This window comes from Vitis vinifera, chromosome 4, assembly GCF_030704535.1.
Source record: "Vitis vinifera cultivar Pinot Noir 40024 chromosome 4, ASM3070453v1".
Lineage (NCBI taxonomy): Eukaryota > Viridiplantae > Streptophyta > Magnoliopsida > Vitales > Vitaceae > Vitis > Vitis vinifera.
Window position 1 is genome coordinate 1,715,978 of NC_081808.1, and position 14,233 is coordinate 1,730,210.

At 35.2% G+C, this 14,233-nt stretch overlaps 1 protein-coding gene across 1 annotated transcript; it reads left to right on the plus strand.

Moving 5' to 3' along the window:
- Positions 1 to 3,141: 3,141 nt before the first annotated feature.
- Positions 3,142 to 14,233, plus strand: LOC100267901 (pentatricopeptide repeat-containing protein At4g33170). The gene is made up of 7 exons (XM_019219268.2): positions 3,142 to 3,544; positions 4,552 to 5,430; positions 6,503 to 6,953; positions 7,054 to 7,124; positions 7,950 to 8,074; positions 8,610 to 8,907; positions 10,994 to 14,233. The coding sequence occupies exons 2-7, from the start codon at positions 4,651 to 4,653 to the stop codon at positions 14,063 to 14,065; spliced, it is 4,797 nt and encodes a 1,598-aa protein (XP_019074813.1). The 5' UTR covers positions 3,142 to 3,544; positions 4,552 to 4,650; the 3' UTR covers positions 14,066 to 14,233.

Consider the following 14,233-nt stretch of genomic DNA (forward strand, 5'->3'; position numbering starts at 1 on the left):
AATATTAACTTGAAGGATTCCGAAGCGTATAGGATGTATATGTTAACAAAATCACACACAAATATAATACAAAGAAAAAATAAGAGATTTTTAATGTGACGTGTAATCAATGTGTTCCCAATGTTCACATAGCTAACTAATACTTCATAATCCACCAATCAATTGAAAGAAAAAAACTTACAATGACAAAGGCTCTTCCACTCTCTTCTCAATCACAATCACCATTTATTTATTTTTCTTTAAAACGAAACCTTAAATCATATAAAAATTAAAATATAATAAGAGCAAATTTATCATTCAAATATATATAAATTAGGAGCCATTGGCCTTTTAAACCCTTACAAGTTGATTAAGTGGTTTGATCATCGTGAGCTTAACGGTAAACTCGACTCTCAATATATTTTGCAAAATGTAATAAGACCGATTTAAACTTCATAATCTAACAATACAATGATTTATAATTAAAATATTTTCATGGTAAGAAGTAAAAAAAATTTAAATATTTTTTATTTACTTCTATTAATGATAAAAAAAATAGAATTCCTTACTTTTTCATTGAATTCATGGAAGTTATAAATGAGCCTCTTTCTCTTTTTATTGTATTTTTGTGATTATAGCCTAAATATTTAAGAAGTAAAGGGACTAGGTAATAGCATATTCAAGTCAAACCGATAAAGTGTCGTTTCATTAATTTTATGGATTCTGAAGTTGAATATGAAATAATTTTCTTTAGTATTGCGATATACTTTTGTAGAGGATGTATATGTTAACCAAATCACACACGAATAAAATATAAAGAAAAAATAAAAGATTTTTAATATGATGTGTCAATCAATGTGGTATTCATGTTCATGAAATGTACTAATACTTCATAATCCACTGATCAATTGAAAGAAAAAAACTTACAATGACAAAGGTTCTTCCACTCTATTTTCAATTACGGTCACAATTTAATTTTTTTCTTTAAAATAAAACCCTAAATTGTATGATAATTAAAATATAATAAAAGCAAATTTATCATTCAAATATATATATATAAAATTAGGAGGTGTTACCCTTTTAAATCCTTACAAGTTGATTAGATGGCTTGATCCTTGCAAGTTTAACAGGAAACTCAACTCTCAATATATTTTATAAAATGTAATAAGACTGATTTAGATTTCATAATCTAACAATACAATGATTTAGAATTTACAAGCATGACTCAAAGTCATACCTTATGTTACAAATATCGTGAATCAAGGGTTTCATCATAATTGGAATGAAACCATTGAACAAAAACATTTAAAAATTGATCATATGGTATGCCTTGTATTTTTATATTTTCAATAATTTACAATTTTATAAAGTAAAGTTTGTCGATGAAATTATTTCATTTCGTACGCAAGTATGAATAAAGAATTCATCCCTTGCATGGAATGTTCTAACCAACTTTTAGAAAAGGTGACTTCAAGTCTTCCCCAAGTAATCCTCATCTCAAGCTTTGTCCATATTATAACAAAAGTTGGTGTATTTTGCAATTCATTGGTAGTATTATTCAAAAACATAAATAAATTAATAATAGTATTTTGCCTTTTGGCCAAAGCATATGACTCCAATTTGAGATCTAATAAATATTTCAATAGGGACTTCAACAATATTCACAATATACTATTTGTACACAACTTTTTTCCATTTATGAGATAGTAATTTGGATATATAATATTCACAATAAATACACAAAATTAAATATGTAATATTTCTACTATGACGAATATTCATGGTAATTGACAAATAAATGATTACCTTTTATGCGTTATACCTAAAATTGTTCATAAATGTAAATAGAACGATTAATATGATTTTTATACATATTATAGTCACTTGAATGTATGCATTCTTATTAAAAATAAATTGGAGTGGGCATTTGAAGAAAATGTTATGAATTCCTAGTAAAAATTTTCGGTTCGAACTCGTGACCTTAACTTTGATATCACTTGTATGACCTTAGGCGCTATTAATTCTCATAAAAATTATTGTTACAAAAAAAGCATGTACTCTACATTTGTAGTGCATTCATTCAAACGCTCATGACATTTGAATAAAGGGGAGTTAATGAATGTTGTCAACCTCCGACCTATCATGTATGATTAGTCATATTTCTTATTGAAATGTTAAATATAAAATAAATAAAAAACATCATGCAAAAAAATTATGAACGATATTTTAGAATAATAAATAATTATAAAAGATATAATAGGAAAAACAACTGTTGGACAAATAAATGTAGGTTGGAAAACAACTAATTATGACTTCAAATAATAAAAACGGATTAGACACATTGTAAAAAATAGTTATCAAATATGTTTGTGGTCATGATGGGGTTATAAAACAATTAAGAGTCTATTTGATAATATTTTTACAAATAAAAATTGAATGTTTAATAAAATGTAAGAAATGCTTTTAAAATTTTGAAAAATCACTTGTAATATTAGGAAATCATTTATAATATTTTAGGGATAAATATTTGATAGACTATTGTTCTAAAAACACTTAAAAAAAATATTTTGATTAAAAATACTTCGTGTAAAAATATTATCAAATGTACTCTAAAATCCTTCTCAATATATTGATAGATTAGAAATATTACTCATAAGTTAACTTAAATTTTTATTAATGATTATAACCTGACACATTAGTAGCTTGAAAGCAGTAATCCATAGTTTATAAATTTGCCTTTTGTAAAAATTTTGTAAGTAAGCATCACTGAATCTCTAGATACTCTAAAATATAGTAAGAATTATTATCCTAACATATATTATTTTCCTAAAAGATCTTCATCAAGATAATAATCTTCACTTAATCTTCAAATTCTCCTAAATTATTCAACTTGTTTGACCAACTATCCATTCAAAACCATGGAATTCATTTTTATTTAAGATATCAACAGTGGTGGAAAAAAATTAGGAGAAAAAAAAAAAAAACAAGTTCAAGAAAAAGAGAAAGAAAAGAAAGGAAAAGAAAGGAAAGGAAAGGAAAAGAAAAAAAAAGAAAAGGGATAGTATAGAATTTGTAATATAGAAAAGCAGGGTGGTGCTTATCTACATTTCCCAGATCCCCAACTACTCATTACATAGATGAAGAAGAATTGGCCAATAAACAAATGAGAAATAAATAAATAAATATATACACCCATAGAGAGAGGAAGTCAAGAGAGAGATAGAGAGCTAGACGAGGGTAGAGAGAGAAGAGGGAGTCGTCAAATCGAGTGGCGAAGGGTTGGGTTTCTTCTCCTTTATATTTATGTGGTGGTGGTGATGGTTTACCCCTAGTGCCCATAGCCTCAGACAAACAAGAGACAGACTTTCCAAGCAAACCCACAATCAATCAACACCAGAGGGGGAGAGAGAGCCACAGAGAAGACCACAAGAAGCATAAGGAGGAGGAGAGAGCTAGACCCATCTCTATTTGACACTCTCTTTCTCTTGTTTTTCTATCTGCAAATCTCTATCTCTGCTTATGGATCCGTTCCATCCGGTCTCCTTCATCGTTGAGCTTAGGAAAGGTATAAGCATGGCCAGATCTTCTTTTTTCCACGTGTTTTTACCCTTTCTGGGTTGTGTTTCTGGTGGGTTTTGTTTAATTTTGGTTTTTATTGGCTGAGATGGAAGATCTCTCAGAATCTGTTTCTGGGGCTGTGGTTTTTGGGTCGTGTTTCCTTTCTTTTTTTTATGGGTTTTGTGGCTTTGATTGTTTGTTGTTAAGTTCAGCCTGATTCTCTTCGATTTTGTGGGTTATTGATTGTGTATAGTTAGGGCTTAATTCCATCTTTTTTTTTTCTTTCTATATAAGGGTCTTTTTTTCTTGTGTGATTTTGTTGTTGGAAATTCATGGAACTATGGGCCTGGTGAATTCTAGGGTTTTGAGCATTCTTGTGTTGAATTTGGTACTTTGACTCTTTCCCCAACTGTTTGTTTGGGCTTTTATCTGAGTTTTGTATGTGATGTAGTGAACTTTTTAGTTCTGTGACTCACACTATTGAATAAAGCCCTGTGCTTTTGTTCACATGTTTGGTTTTATGGAAAGAAATGTAAAATTATTGCCTACTTGGAACTGATCTGGGCGTTCTCTGTAGAAAATGAATAACCAGATAACATTGTGGTAGTCAATAAATCATGCTGTGTTTGTTGTTACATTAATCCGGGTTTCTCGACCTGTTTTATTGACTCTATTTTTGTGACTTTTCAATTTTAATTTTCTTATTACGAGTAGAATCAATTTGATTTCTTTAAAAGATGAAATATCAAATTTGAAGTGTTTGTGATGTGTTCTGTTAGAATTTAGATAGTCATAGGTATCTATCTATATATTCTCTGGCATAAAGTTTAGTTAGTTCTGCTGTGGCAAGCACTGAACTGCGTGTTTTTGTGCCATTTGCTCCCGCCCACGTAGTACGTGGGCGGTGTAAGTTATTTTTTGGTTAATTCATTAATAGGCGCGTGCCTTTGTTTGTCGTGAATGGGATTTGTTTCCTGCTTAATTGACTAGAAGCAGATTTGTTTTGTTTTGCAGGATTTGGGTAAGGCTTGTTGGGCGTTCCGTTATTGTTTCCTTCTGAAGTCTTATTGTGCGTTTGTGGTTTTTTTTTTTAATTCCCCATTTTAATAAAGAATGAGCTTGTCGAAGAAAGGGAACCCTATTAACAACATAAAGCTGGATTCGACTGCTAAGGTTACAACTTTGAATCCAAATGCAGCAGAATTTGTTCCATTCGCCCTCAGGTCATCATCTGGAAGCACCAGCACTGGAGATGCATCAGCAAGGTTCACTCCTTCTGGGACACTTGGTAAAGCAAAGCTAGATCGATCAGAATCCTCTATTTCTAATAATTCTGATGAAGAGGCCCACCAATACTGGCGTTGTCAGCTCCCTGATGATATTACTCCCGACTTTAAGGTCATGGGAGAAGATGAATCTCAGGCACTGGGGGGTCTCTCTTTGGCTGGTTTATCCTTACATGATAGCACTGAAACCTCGAGGTTCTCTGCTGGAAGTGGCTATATATTGAATGAGCAGCAGGAGTTATCGCCACATCATGTTAACGGGAACAGCTTCACTGACAAGATGAGATATTCTGCTTCACCCTATGGGGAAGATCCTTCTTCAGCCACTTTTCTGCATTTGCCAAATAAGCCCTGGGATAAGCAAATTGTGCACGGTGATCAGCTTCTTAGCAATGGTAGAGAGGGAACTCCATACAATGGAAATTCTAGACATGGATTCGTAAATGATATGTTGAATGAACATGCAATGGTGGATGAAACTGACATGAACCCTTTAGAGTTTTTGGCTTTGCAATTTCCTGGTTTTGCTGCTGAGAGCCTTACAGAGGTGTACTTCGCTAATGAATGCGACTTGAACATGACTATTGAGATGCTTACTCAGCTTGAGGTATGCTTGATTCATCCCAACCACCTTAAGTCAAGTTGAGAGGCTTGATGAAATGTAACGCTGGCTCTTTGCGTTTTTGCAGATGGAGATGCTTACTCAGCTTCTCCATATAATTTCCTTGCATTCACCCATCATGTTGTGATATTGATCTTAGTTGCAGGCATTGTGAAGTTCAACAAATAATCACTTTTCAGCTGCAGCTTTGGTTTAAATCTGCAATTATTTGATTGGTTGCTAAAATTTTTAATTATAGAGTTAGAAAATGTTTCAATGCTCAATGCACTGATTCCAGTCAAACCATACACAATTCTTGAAATAAAAGATAAGAACATTTTGAATGAAATACTTGAATTGTGAAGTATTTCTGACCATCATTTAATTAAAAAAAAAATCTACATTCTGCTTTTAATTTGGTTGCTCCATCAGATTTTTGTTTTTCCTTTTTATTTATTTTTATTTTATATGAAGTCAGGATTCAACTAGAGGAAGTGATTATTCTGCACATATAGAATTTGCATAAGATAAAATGAATTATTCTAATGGGTTGGATGCTAACTTTGGAGAGCATTCCCTCTTGTGCCTTCTTTTGGCAGGGAAGAACTGGCTGCCCTTGAAAGATTGAGGTGACTCAATGCAATGATAGTCTTGTGTGTAACACTAAGTTTCTTTGACAGGTGACCCAGGTCAGAATGAACTGGGAAAACTGACATAATGAAATCTGTTTCTATTGAAATATGAGCAGGATTTGAGCTAGCTGCTTTGTTGTGGCCAGGCATGGGGGGTAGTTATTCTGTATGGGGCATCTCTTTTCTGCTGTATTGCATTTGCTTTGATTATTGGATTTTCAATTTTTGAGGTTTGATCCATTTCAGCTGTATGTTTCCTGGTTTTGATAGGGGCACAATGGCACTTAGTTTTGGAGAGTTGAGTTGTTTCTCACATTTGTTGAAGCAAGAAGAATTTATAGCTAGTTTTCATGACTTTCTGCAGATCTTACTAGCTTTATCTTCGAGAAAACTTTTGTTGTTGTTTGTATTTTGACCATTTCAGTGTATTCTGTTTGTACCTGTAGCTTCAAGTCGATGGTGGTTTCAGTCAGAACATGAACTCAAAGACCTTGTCAGCTCCAAATCTTAGTGGACTGGATTTTCCTTCACTTCCAGTTCCGGATGGTCAGAATGGTTTACCAAAATATGCTGGCGATGATATACAACAAGGTGTCAATCCATATCGATCTTCTGACAAGGACAATCTGCTTATGTTCAAATCCAACTCTTCAATCCCATCAAGAGGTGCTACAGATTTTGCTTCAGCAGTCAGGAAATTGGCAACCCAGGATTCTGGCATATGGAAATTTGATAGAAATGGCACTGCTGATGTCAATGTTGGCTCAAGCAGAAGTTCACATGTTTTGGCTAGTTCTTACAATAGTGGACATGGGAGAGGCACTTATGGTGATAGGTTGCAAAATCGTGGTTCAGCTCGAGTTGCTCCTGCTTGGGTTGAAACTGGAGAAGCAGTGGGTAATATTTCTAAGTTCAAAATTTCTTTTATTTATAAAACTTAAACAATTAAAAAGTTCTTTCAGCATGTTTATGTGCTTTAACACTGTTGAGATAACAGCAAATATGTATTCTGAGCTGCGGGAAGAAGCTCGTGACCATGCACGCCTACGTAATGCATATTTTGAACAGGTATATCTTAAAATTTTCTTGTGTTCTAAATTTTGTTCTTAGGTATAAATACATCAGGACATCATTTGTAGAATGTCATGTGTTGTGACTGTGGCCAAAAGATTGAACATAGCTTAAAACTGATATTTTCACTTTTGTTGATGTCTTCCCTCTTTTTGAGTCCCTGACAAAGATTTGAGAGTAGGGAAATAAACACACATCCTTGATGAGCATTTTCCTACCCCCTCCCTCATCCTTGTCAAAAATAAAACAGAACCTTAATCAGCCCCCAACTTTGAGTTTCTTAAGGTGTTGTTATTACTCTCTAAGCCATAACTCTCTAAATCTGGTTCATTGTTATTATTTTTTGCTTAAGGTTCTTGGTTTAACAAGGAATGACTTACGCTCTAATCGGTAGGCTAGGATTATATTCCTGGATATCTGTGTGGATTTTTCAATCAACCTATGGACCGATTAGACTAAACATGAACATGTACAGCCTAGGAACAAAGTGCAGTTCTATGTGGCTGGCATACTCCTCCTATCATATCTATTGAGCTTAAAACATGCTGCTGAGCTTGTATCTGAGCAAGAGGTGTTGATGGGTTTGTTGTAGCTTTTGTTCTTTATTATTATTATTTTCTCTTTTACTATTGTGATATTCTGCTACTGCAGCAGACCTCCATTGTTGAGCTATAATATGGAAAATATTTGTTTACTGCTGATCTTATTATGCCAATTCAGTACATTCTTGATCACTATTTTTACCATGTATCATAACAATAAATTGAAGTTATTGACCATGCTGCTTATCTTAGTGTTGCCCATGTTTATATGTATAAACAGGCTCAACAGGCTTACCTTATTGGCAATAAGGCACTAGCTAAGGAACTGAGCCTTAAAGGGAAGCTGCACAGCATTCATATGAAGGCAGCTCATGGAAAAGCTCAAGAAGCTATCTATCGTCAGAGGTTTGTTAACTCTTACAGATCTTGTTTGGTTTTAGTGATGACAGACTAATTTGTATATAATATTTGGATTGGATTTTACTAAAAATATCCATCTTTTTTAGGAGGGGACTAGTAGGATACTTGTTAGGGCTCATTATCTGTGTAACCTCCTTTGAAAACTTTACATAACCTTGACTGACTTCTCTAGTTTCTGTACCATCCTCCCCACCTAAAATTCCTGTTTGTCTTTTGAAGGGGATGAGAGGACCCATTTCATTAGCATTTGTTTGTTCTCTCATCTAAACTATGCTCTTTCTCAGCTTAATATGTTTCTGGAGTATAATTCATCCTTCAGTGTACCTTTTTTCATTCACTGAATGAGAGTGTTGTTTTGTTTCCATTTTCCCCCTTTCTTTTAAAAGAAAAAAGAAAAAAACCCAGGATGGTTATAGCTGTGATGGCAAGAGGAGCTTTCTCAATTTCATATTTACCCACCCCTATAACCTTCTTTATTTGGTTTCTATGCTCTATACTTCATTTGCAAACTGTTTTACAGGAACCCAGTTAGCCCAGAGCTACAGGGAAACGCACGAGGAGAGAGGATGATAGATCTGCATGGGCTGCATGTCAGTGAAGCCATTCATGTGCTGAAGCATGAGCTGAATGTATTGAGGAGCACAGCGAGGTCAGCAGATCAGCGTCTGCAAGTTTATATATGTGTTGGAACGGGCCATCACACCAGGGGCTCTCGAACCCCTGCAAGACTTCCAGTTGCTGTACAACGCTACCTGCTTGAGGAGGAGGGTCTTGACTACACCGAGCCGCAGGCAGGGCTGCTTCGAGTTGTGATATATTGAGCCAGGGACATGACAGTGAGGTATAGTAGTTTTTTGACACAGCAAACCCCATCCATCATCAGTTCATCACTCATTCTTGTATCTGTACATGGAAGAATTGGAAGAGAAGAGGAGTCCATCCCCCCATCCCCCATCCCCCACCCCAACCAAAAAACAAAAAAGGGAAAAAAATGAGAAAAAAAGAAAAAAAATCAAAGTAAGGAATATGGAGAAGTCAAAAAGGAAAAGAGAAAAGGGAAAGAAGGAAGCAGAAATGTATCAGTAAGGTTTAACTTGTTTGACAGCGGCATCACATTTTGGTAGCCGTCAGGAGCCCATCAACTTTTGCACCCTCTTTTTTTCTGTTGTTTTGTACCTTAATCTTTATTTCTTTGTTACATTCCTTTTCCTCCCCCCCTCAGATGTAACTGATAGAATTGATTTACATGATAGTTCAATTTCACCAGCCATGGCTATCTACTTGCTCATAGAATATTCACTCCCCCAGGTTCTTACTTTCTGAAGAAAAAACCTCCAGGTTTCACATGGGGTATTCATTCATCCTTGGTTGTTGGTATAGACTGTCAATCGGCATAGGGAAGAGATGAAGATACCTTATTCAGCTGCCCAGCTGAATAATTTGCATCTGAATATGAGGAGTTGTTGGAAGATGGTTTTGGGCAAGCCCACAGAAAAGGGGAACGGAGGTTTTGATGGTTTAGAACAAGGCACATTGGAAAAGAGATAATGACATTCATGAAAGGGAATATGTTGAAGTTGGGAATATCAGTCCCATTTGGTCAATGCAAAATTGGACTTTACTTCTAAGAAAAAGCGCACATGAAAAAAATGCTAGTGAGGAGCAAGTGCTGAATTTTTGAAAAATGGTGTCTTACTTACCATCACATTCAAAAATGTGATTGATGGTGAATGATGATAAGGTATCTGCAGCATGCGAGCATCATTGAAAATTTCCTCTATTTCTATGCAAAAGAAAAGTGGCCCAAATGACAATTTTTCTTAATTCAATCCGCTGTCTCATCAAACCCTCCACCTTCATCAAAGATTTGACCTTTTAAGAACTCACAAAGGCTCAGGAAACAAAAGAGATAACATTTTTTTTATAGTAAATAAAAAAATAAATTTATAGTAAATAAATTATTTTTATCAATAAATTATTTTGTATTTTTCATAATATAATTAAAGGATAATTATGTTTCGGGTCTAATTGGATCCAAAAATTAAGTTTTGATCCATATAAGTTCATTATTTAAGCCCAAGATTTAGAGAAAGTGTGAAAATTGAGAAGAAGAATATTAATTTTTTATCTTTTCAAAATTAACCTTTATTGATTATGAAAAAAAAGAATAGAAAAACATTAATTTAAATTTGATTTCTTTTGCAAACCTCAATAAAATTTAATATAATTTAGTAATTTAGAAACAAATACATCATTTTTCAAAAAAAATAAAAATAAATTATTATTATTTAAAAATCAAACATCTTGGAAAATATATATTTTTAAAATTGTATATATAAAAAATAACTAAAAATATGTCAAATTTTTTTTTAAATGACTTATTTTTATAATTTTTTTTTAAAAAATTAGTTTTCTAAAATTAATAAATTTTCAAAATAATTATTTAAAAAAAATAAAAAAGTTTCTCATTATGATAGAAAATAATTTTGAAGGGTATATTGATATCTTCATATTTTATATAATTCCCATCAATTATGCAATTTTTATGAATCAAATCTTAATTTTTGGCTCAGTTGAGTCCAAAAGACAATTTTCCCTATGATTAGAAGAAAATCATTTTCATTATTTTTTTTTTCCTTATCATTTTTTATCAACCTTGAAGAACTCAGATATGTTGGTAAGAATGATGACTTATTGTCTTAATCAATCAATTCTCTATTGAAGAATTTCAATAAATGTAACAAAATTTTAAAATTTGTTATTAAATAAGATAATTTTTAATAGCAAGTTTAAGGCGTTTTTAGAATGTTTTGAGAAGTTATTCATTTGAAAACTATTTTTACGCTTATAAATCAATTTGATGTTCAAAAGCCAAGCGTTGGGATGATGATGAATGCATTCTAGCTGTTTGTAAAGTTCTCAAGACACACGGAGTCTGTGGTTTTGAAGGGAAATCAAAGCAATGCAATGCGCAATGTACAAAGGCACTTCCATAAAACCACAATCTCCCCATTCTCCAACACCCTCCCCACCTTCCTTTACCTCCATTTCACCTCTCTCTTCAGCCCCTTCTCGTCGTTTTCACACTCATCTTCCTCACAATGGTTCTCTCTCCTCCGAACCGCCATCTCAACCCACAACTTACTTCTCGGGAAATGCACCCACGCCCGCATTGTTGTTTCCGGCTCCGCCGGCGACCATTTTCTGTCCAACAACCTCCTGACTATGTACTCCAAATGTGGGTCCCTCTCCTCCGCTCGCCAGGTGTTCGACACAACTCCCGAGCGAGACCTTGTCACTTGGAACGCGATTCTCGGTGCCTATGCTGCGTCTGTTGACTCCAATGACGGTAATGCTCAAGAGGGGCTTCATCTTTTTCGGCTTTTACGGGCGTCGTTGGGTTCGACTACTAGGATGACCTTGGCTCCTGTGTTGAAGCTGTGTTTGAATTCTGGGTGTTTGTGGGCTGCCGAGGGGGTTCATGGGTATGCGATTAAGATTGGGTTGGAATGGGATGTTTTTGTTTCTGGGGCACTTGTGAATATTTATTCCAAGTGTGGGAGGATGAGGGATGCTAGGCTTTTGTTTGATTGGATGCGGGAAAGGGACGTGGTGTTGTGGAATATGATGCTTAAGGGATATGTGCAATTGGGTCTTGAGAAGGAGGCATTTCAACTCTTCTCAGAGTTCCATCGGAGCGGGTTACGGCCTGATGAGTTCAGTGTGCAATTAATTCTTAATGGGGTTTCTGAAGTGAATTGGGATGAAGGCAAGTGGCTTGCGGACCAGGTTCAAGCTTATGCTGCTAAATTATCTTTGTCTGATGATAATCCGGATGTGTTTTGTTGGAATAAGAAATTGTCTGAGTGTCTCTGGGCGGGTGATAATTGGGGTGCAATTGAATGCTTCGTGAATATGAATGGATTAAATATAGATTACGATGCTGTGACATTACTTGTGGTTTTGGCTGCAGTTGCAGGTACAGATGATTTAGAATTGGGGAAACAAGTCCATGGCATTGCAGTGAAATCAGGTTTGGATTCAGACGTCTCTGTTGCAAATAGTCTTGTCAACATGTATTCAAAGATGGGTTGTGCTTATTTTGCAAGAGAAGTGTTCAATGACATGAAACATTTGGATTTAATTTCATGGAACTCAATGATATCAAGCTGTGCTCAGAGTAGTTTAGAGGAGGAATCAGTGAACCTATTTATAGATCTATTACATGAGGGCCTAAAACCAGATCATTTTACATTGGCTAGCGTTTTGAGGGCTTGCTCCTCTCTTATAGATGGCTTGAATATTAGTAGACAAATTCATGTTCATGCTCTAAAAACTGGTAACATTGCTGACAGTTTTGTAGCCACGACGCTTATTGATGTTTATTCCAAGAGTGGAAAAATGGAGGAAGCAGAGTTCCTTTTTCAAAATAAAGATGATTTGGATCTGGCATGTTGGAATGCAATGATGTTTGGGTACATAATAGGCAATGACGGTAAGAAAGCATTGGAGCTGTTTAGTCTAATCCACAAAAGTGGAGAGAAGTCAGATCAGATCACATTGGCAACTGCAGCTAAAGCCTGTGGTTGCTTAGTGTTGTTAGATCAAGGAAAGCAAATACACGCTCACGCAATAAAAGCAGGGTTTGATTCAGATTTACATGTCAATAGTGGAATTCTAGATATGTATATCAAATGTGGAGACATGGTGAATGCAGGCATCGTATTCAATTATATATCTGCACCTGATGATGTTGCATGGACATCCATGATTTCAGGATGCGTGGATAATGGGAATGAGGACCAGGCTCTTAGGATATACCATCGGATGAGGCAATCCAGGGTCATGCCTGATGAATACACATTTGCTACCCTCATCAAAGCCAGCTCTTGTGTAACAGCATTGGAACAAGGAAGACAACTGCATGCAAATGTGATCAAGTTGGATTGTGTTTCAGACCCTTTTGTCGGGACTTCACTTGTTGACATGTATGCGAAGTGTGGCAACATAGAAGATGCTTATCGGTTATTTAAGAAAATGAATGTGAGGAACATCGCGCTATGGAATGCCATGTTAGTGGGTTTAGCTCAACATGGGAATGCTGAAGAAGCCGTTAACCTTTTCAAGAGTATGAAATCTCATGGAATTGAACCTGATAGAGTCTCCTTTATTGGAATCCTTTCAGCCTGTAGCCATGCTGGCTTAACTTCTGAAGCCTATGAGTATTTACATTCAATGCCCAATGATTACGGTATTGAGCCTGAGATTGAGCATTATTCTTGTCTAGTTGATGCCCTAGGGCGTGCAGGGCTCGTCCAAGAGGCAGATAAAGTGATTGAAACGATGCCCTTCAAAGCTTCTGCTTCAATTAATAGAGCCCTTCTTGGTGCTTGTAGGATCCAAGGGGATGTAGAAACTGGAAAGCGTGTGGCTGCACGGCTCTTTGCTTTGGAACCATTCGACTCTGCAGCTTATGTTCTTTTGTCTAATATCTATGCTGCTGCCAACCGATGGGATGATGTAACTGATGCTAGAAAAATGATGAAGAGGAAGAATGTAAAGAAGGATCCCGGGTTTAGTTGGATTGATGTGAAGAACATGCTGCATTTGTTTGTGGTGGATGATAGATCACACCCCCAAGCTGATATAATCTATGACAAAGTAGAGGAAATGATGAAAACAATCAGAGAAGATGGATATGTTCCTGATACGGAATTCGTGCTGCTTGATGTAGAAGATGAGGAGAAAGAGCGGTCTCTCTATTACCATAGTGAAAAGCTTGCGATAGCTTATGGACTTATAAGCACTCCTGCATCAACCACAATCCGAGTGATTAAAAACCTTAGAGTTTGTGGGGATTGCCATAATGCAATCAAGTACATATCGAAAGTTTTTGAAAGAGAAATTGTGTTGAGAGATGCAAATCGCTTCCACCATTTTAGAGATGGAGTATGCTCTTGTGGGGATTATTGGTAATGTATGTAGGCTTGTTTGGTTCGATTTTTAAGAAGTTAAAAGCTCTTTTATAAGCTCGATAAAAGCTTGTATACTTATCCGATTAAATTTTGTTTAAAGAGATTATGATTTTAAAAAAGAGCTTAAGTCAAGCAAATGTGATTTTTATAAAACCTCTATTTTGGCTTA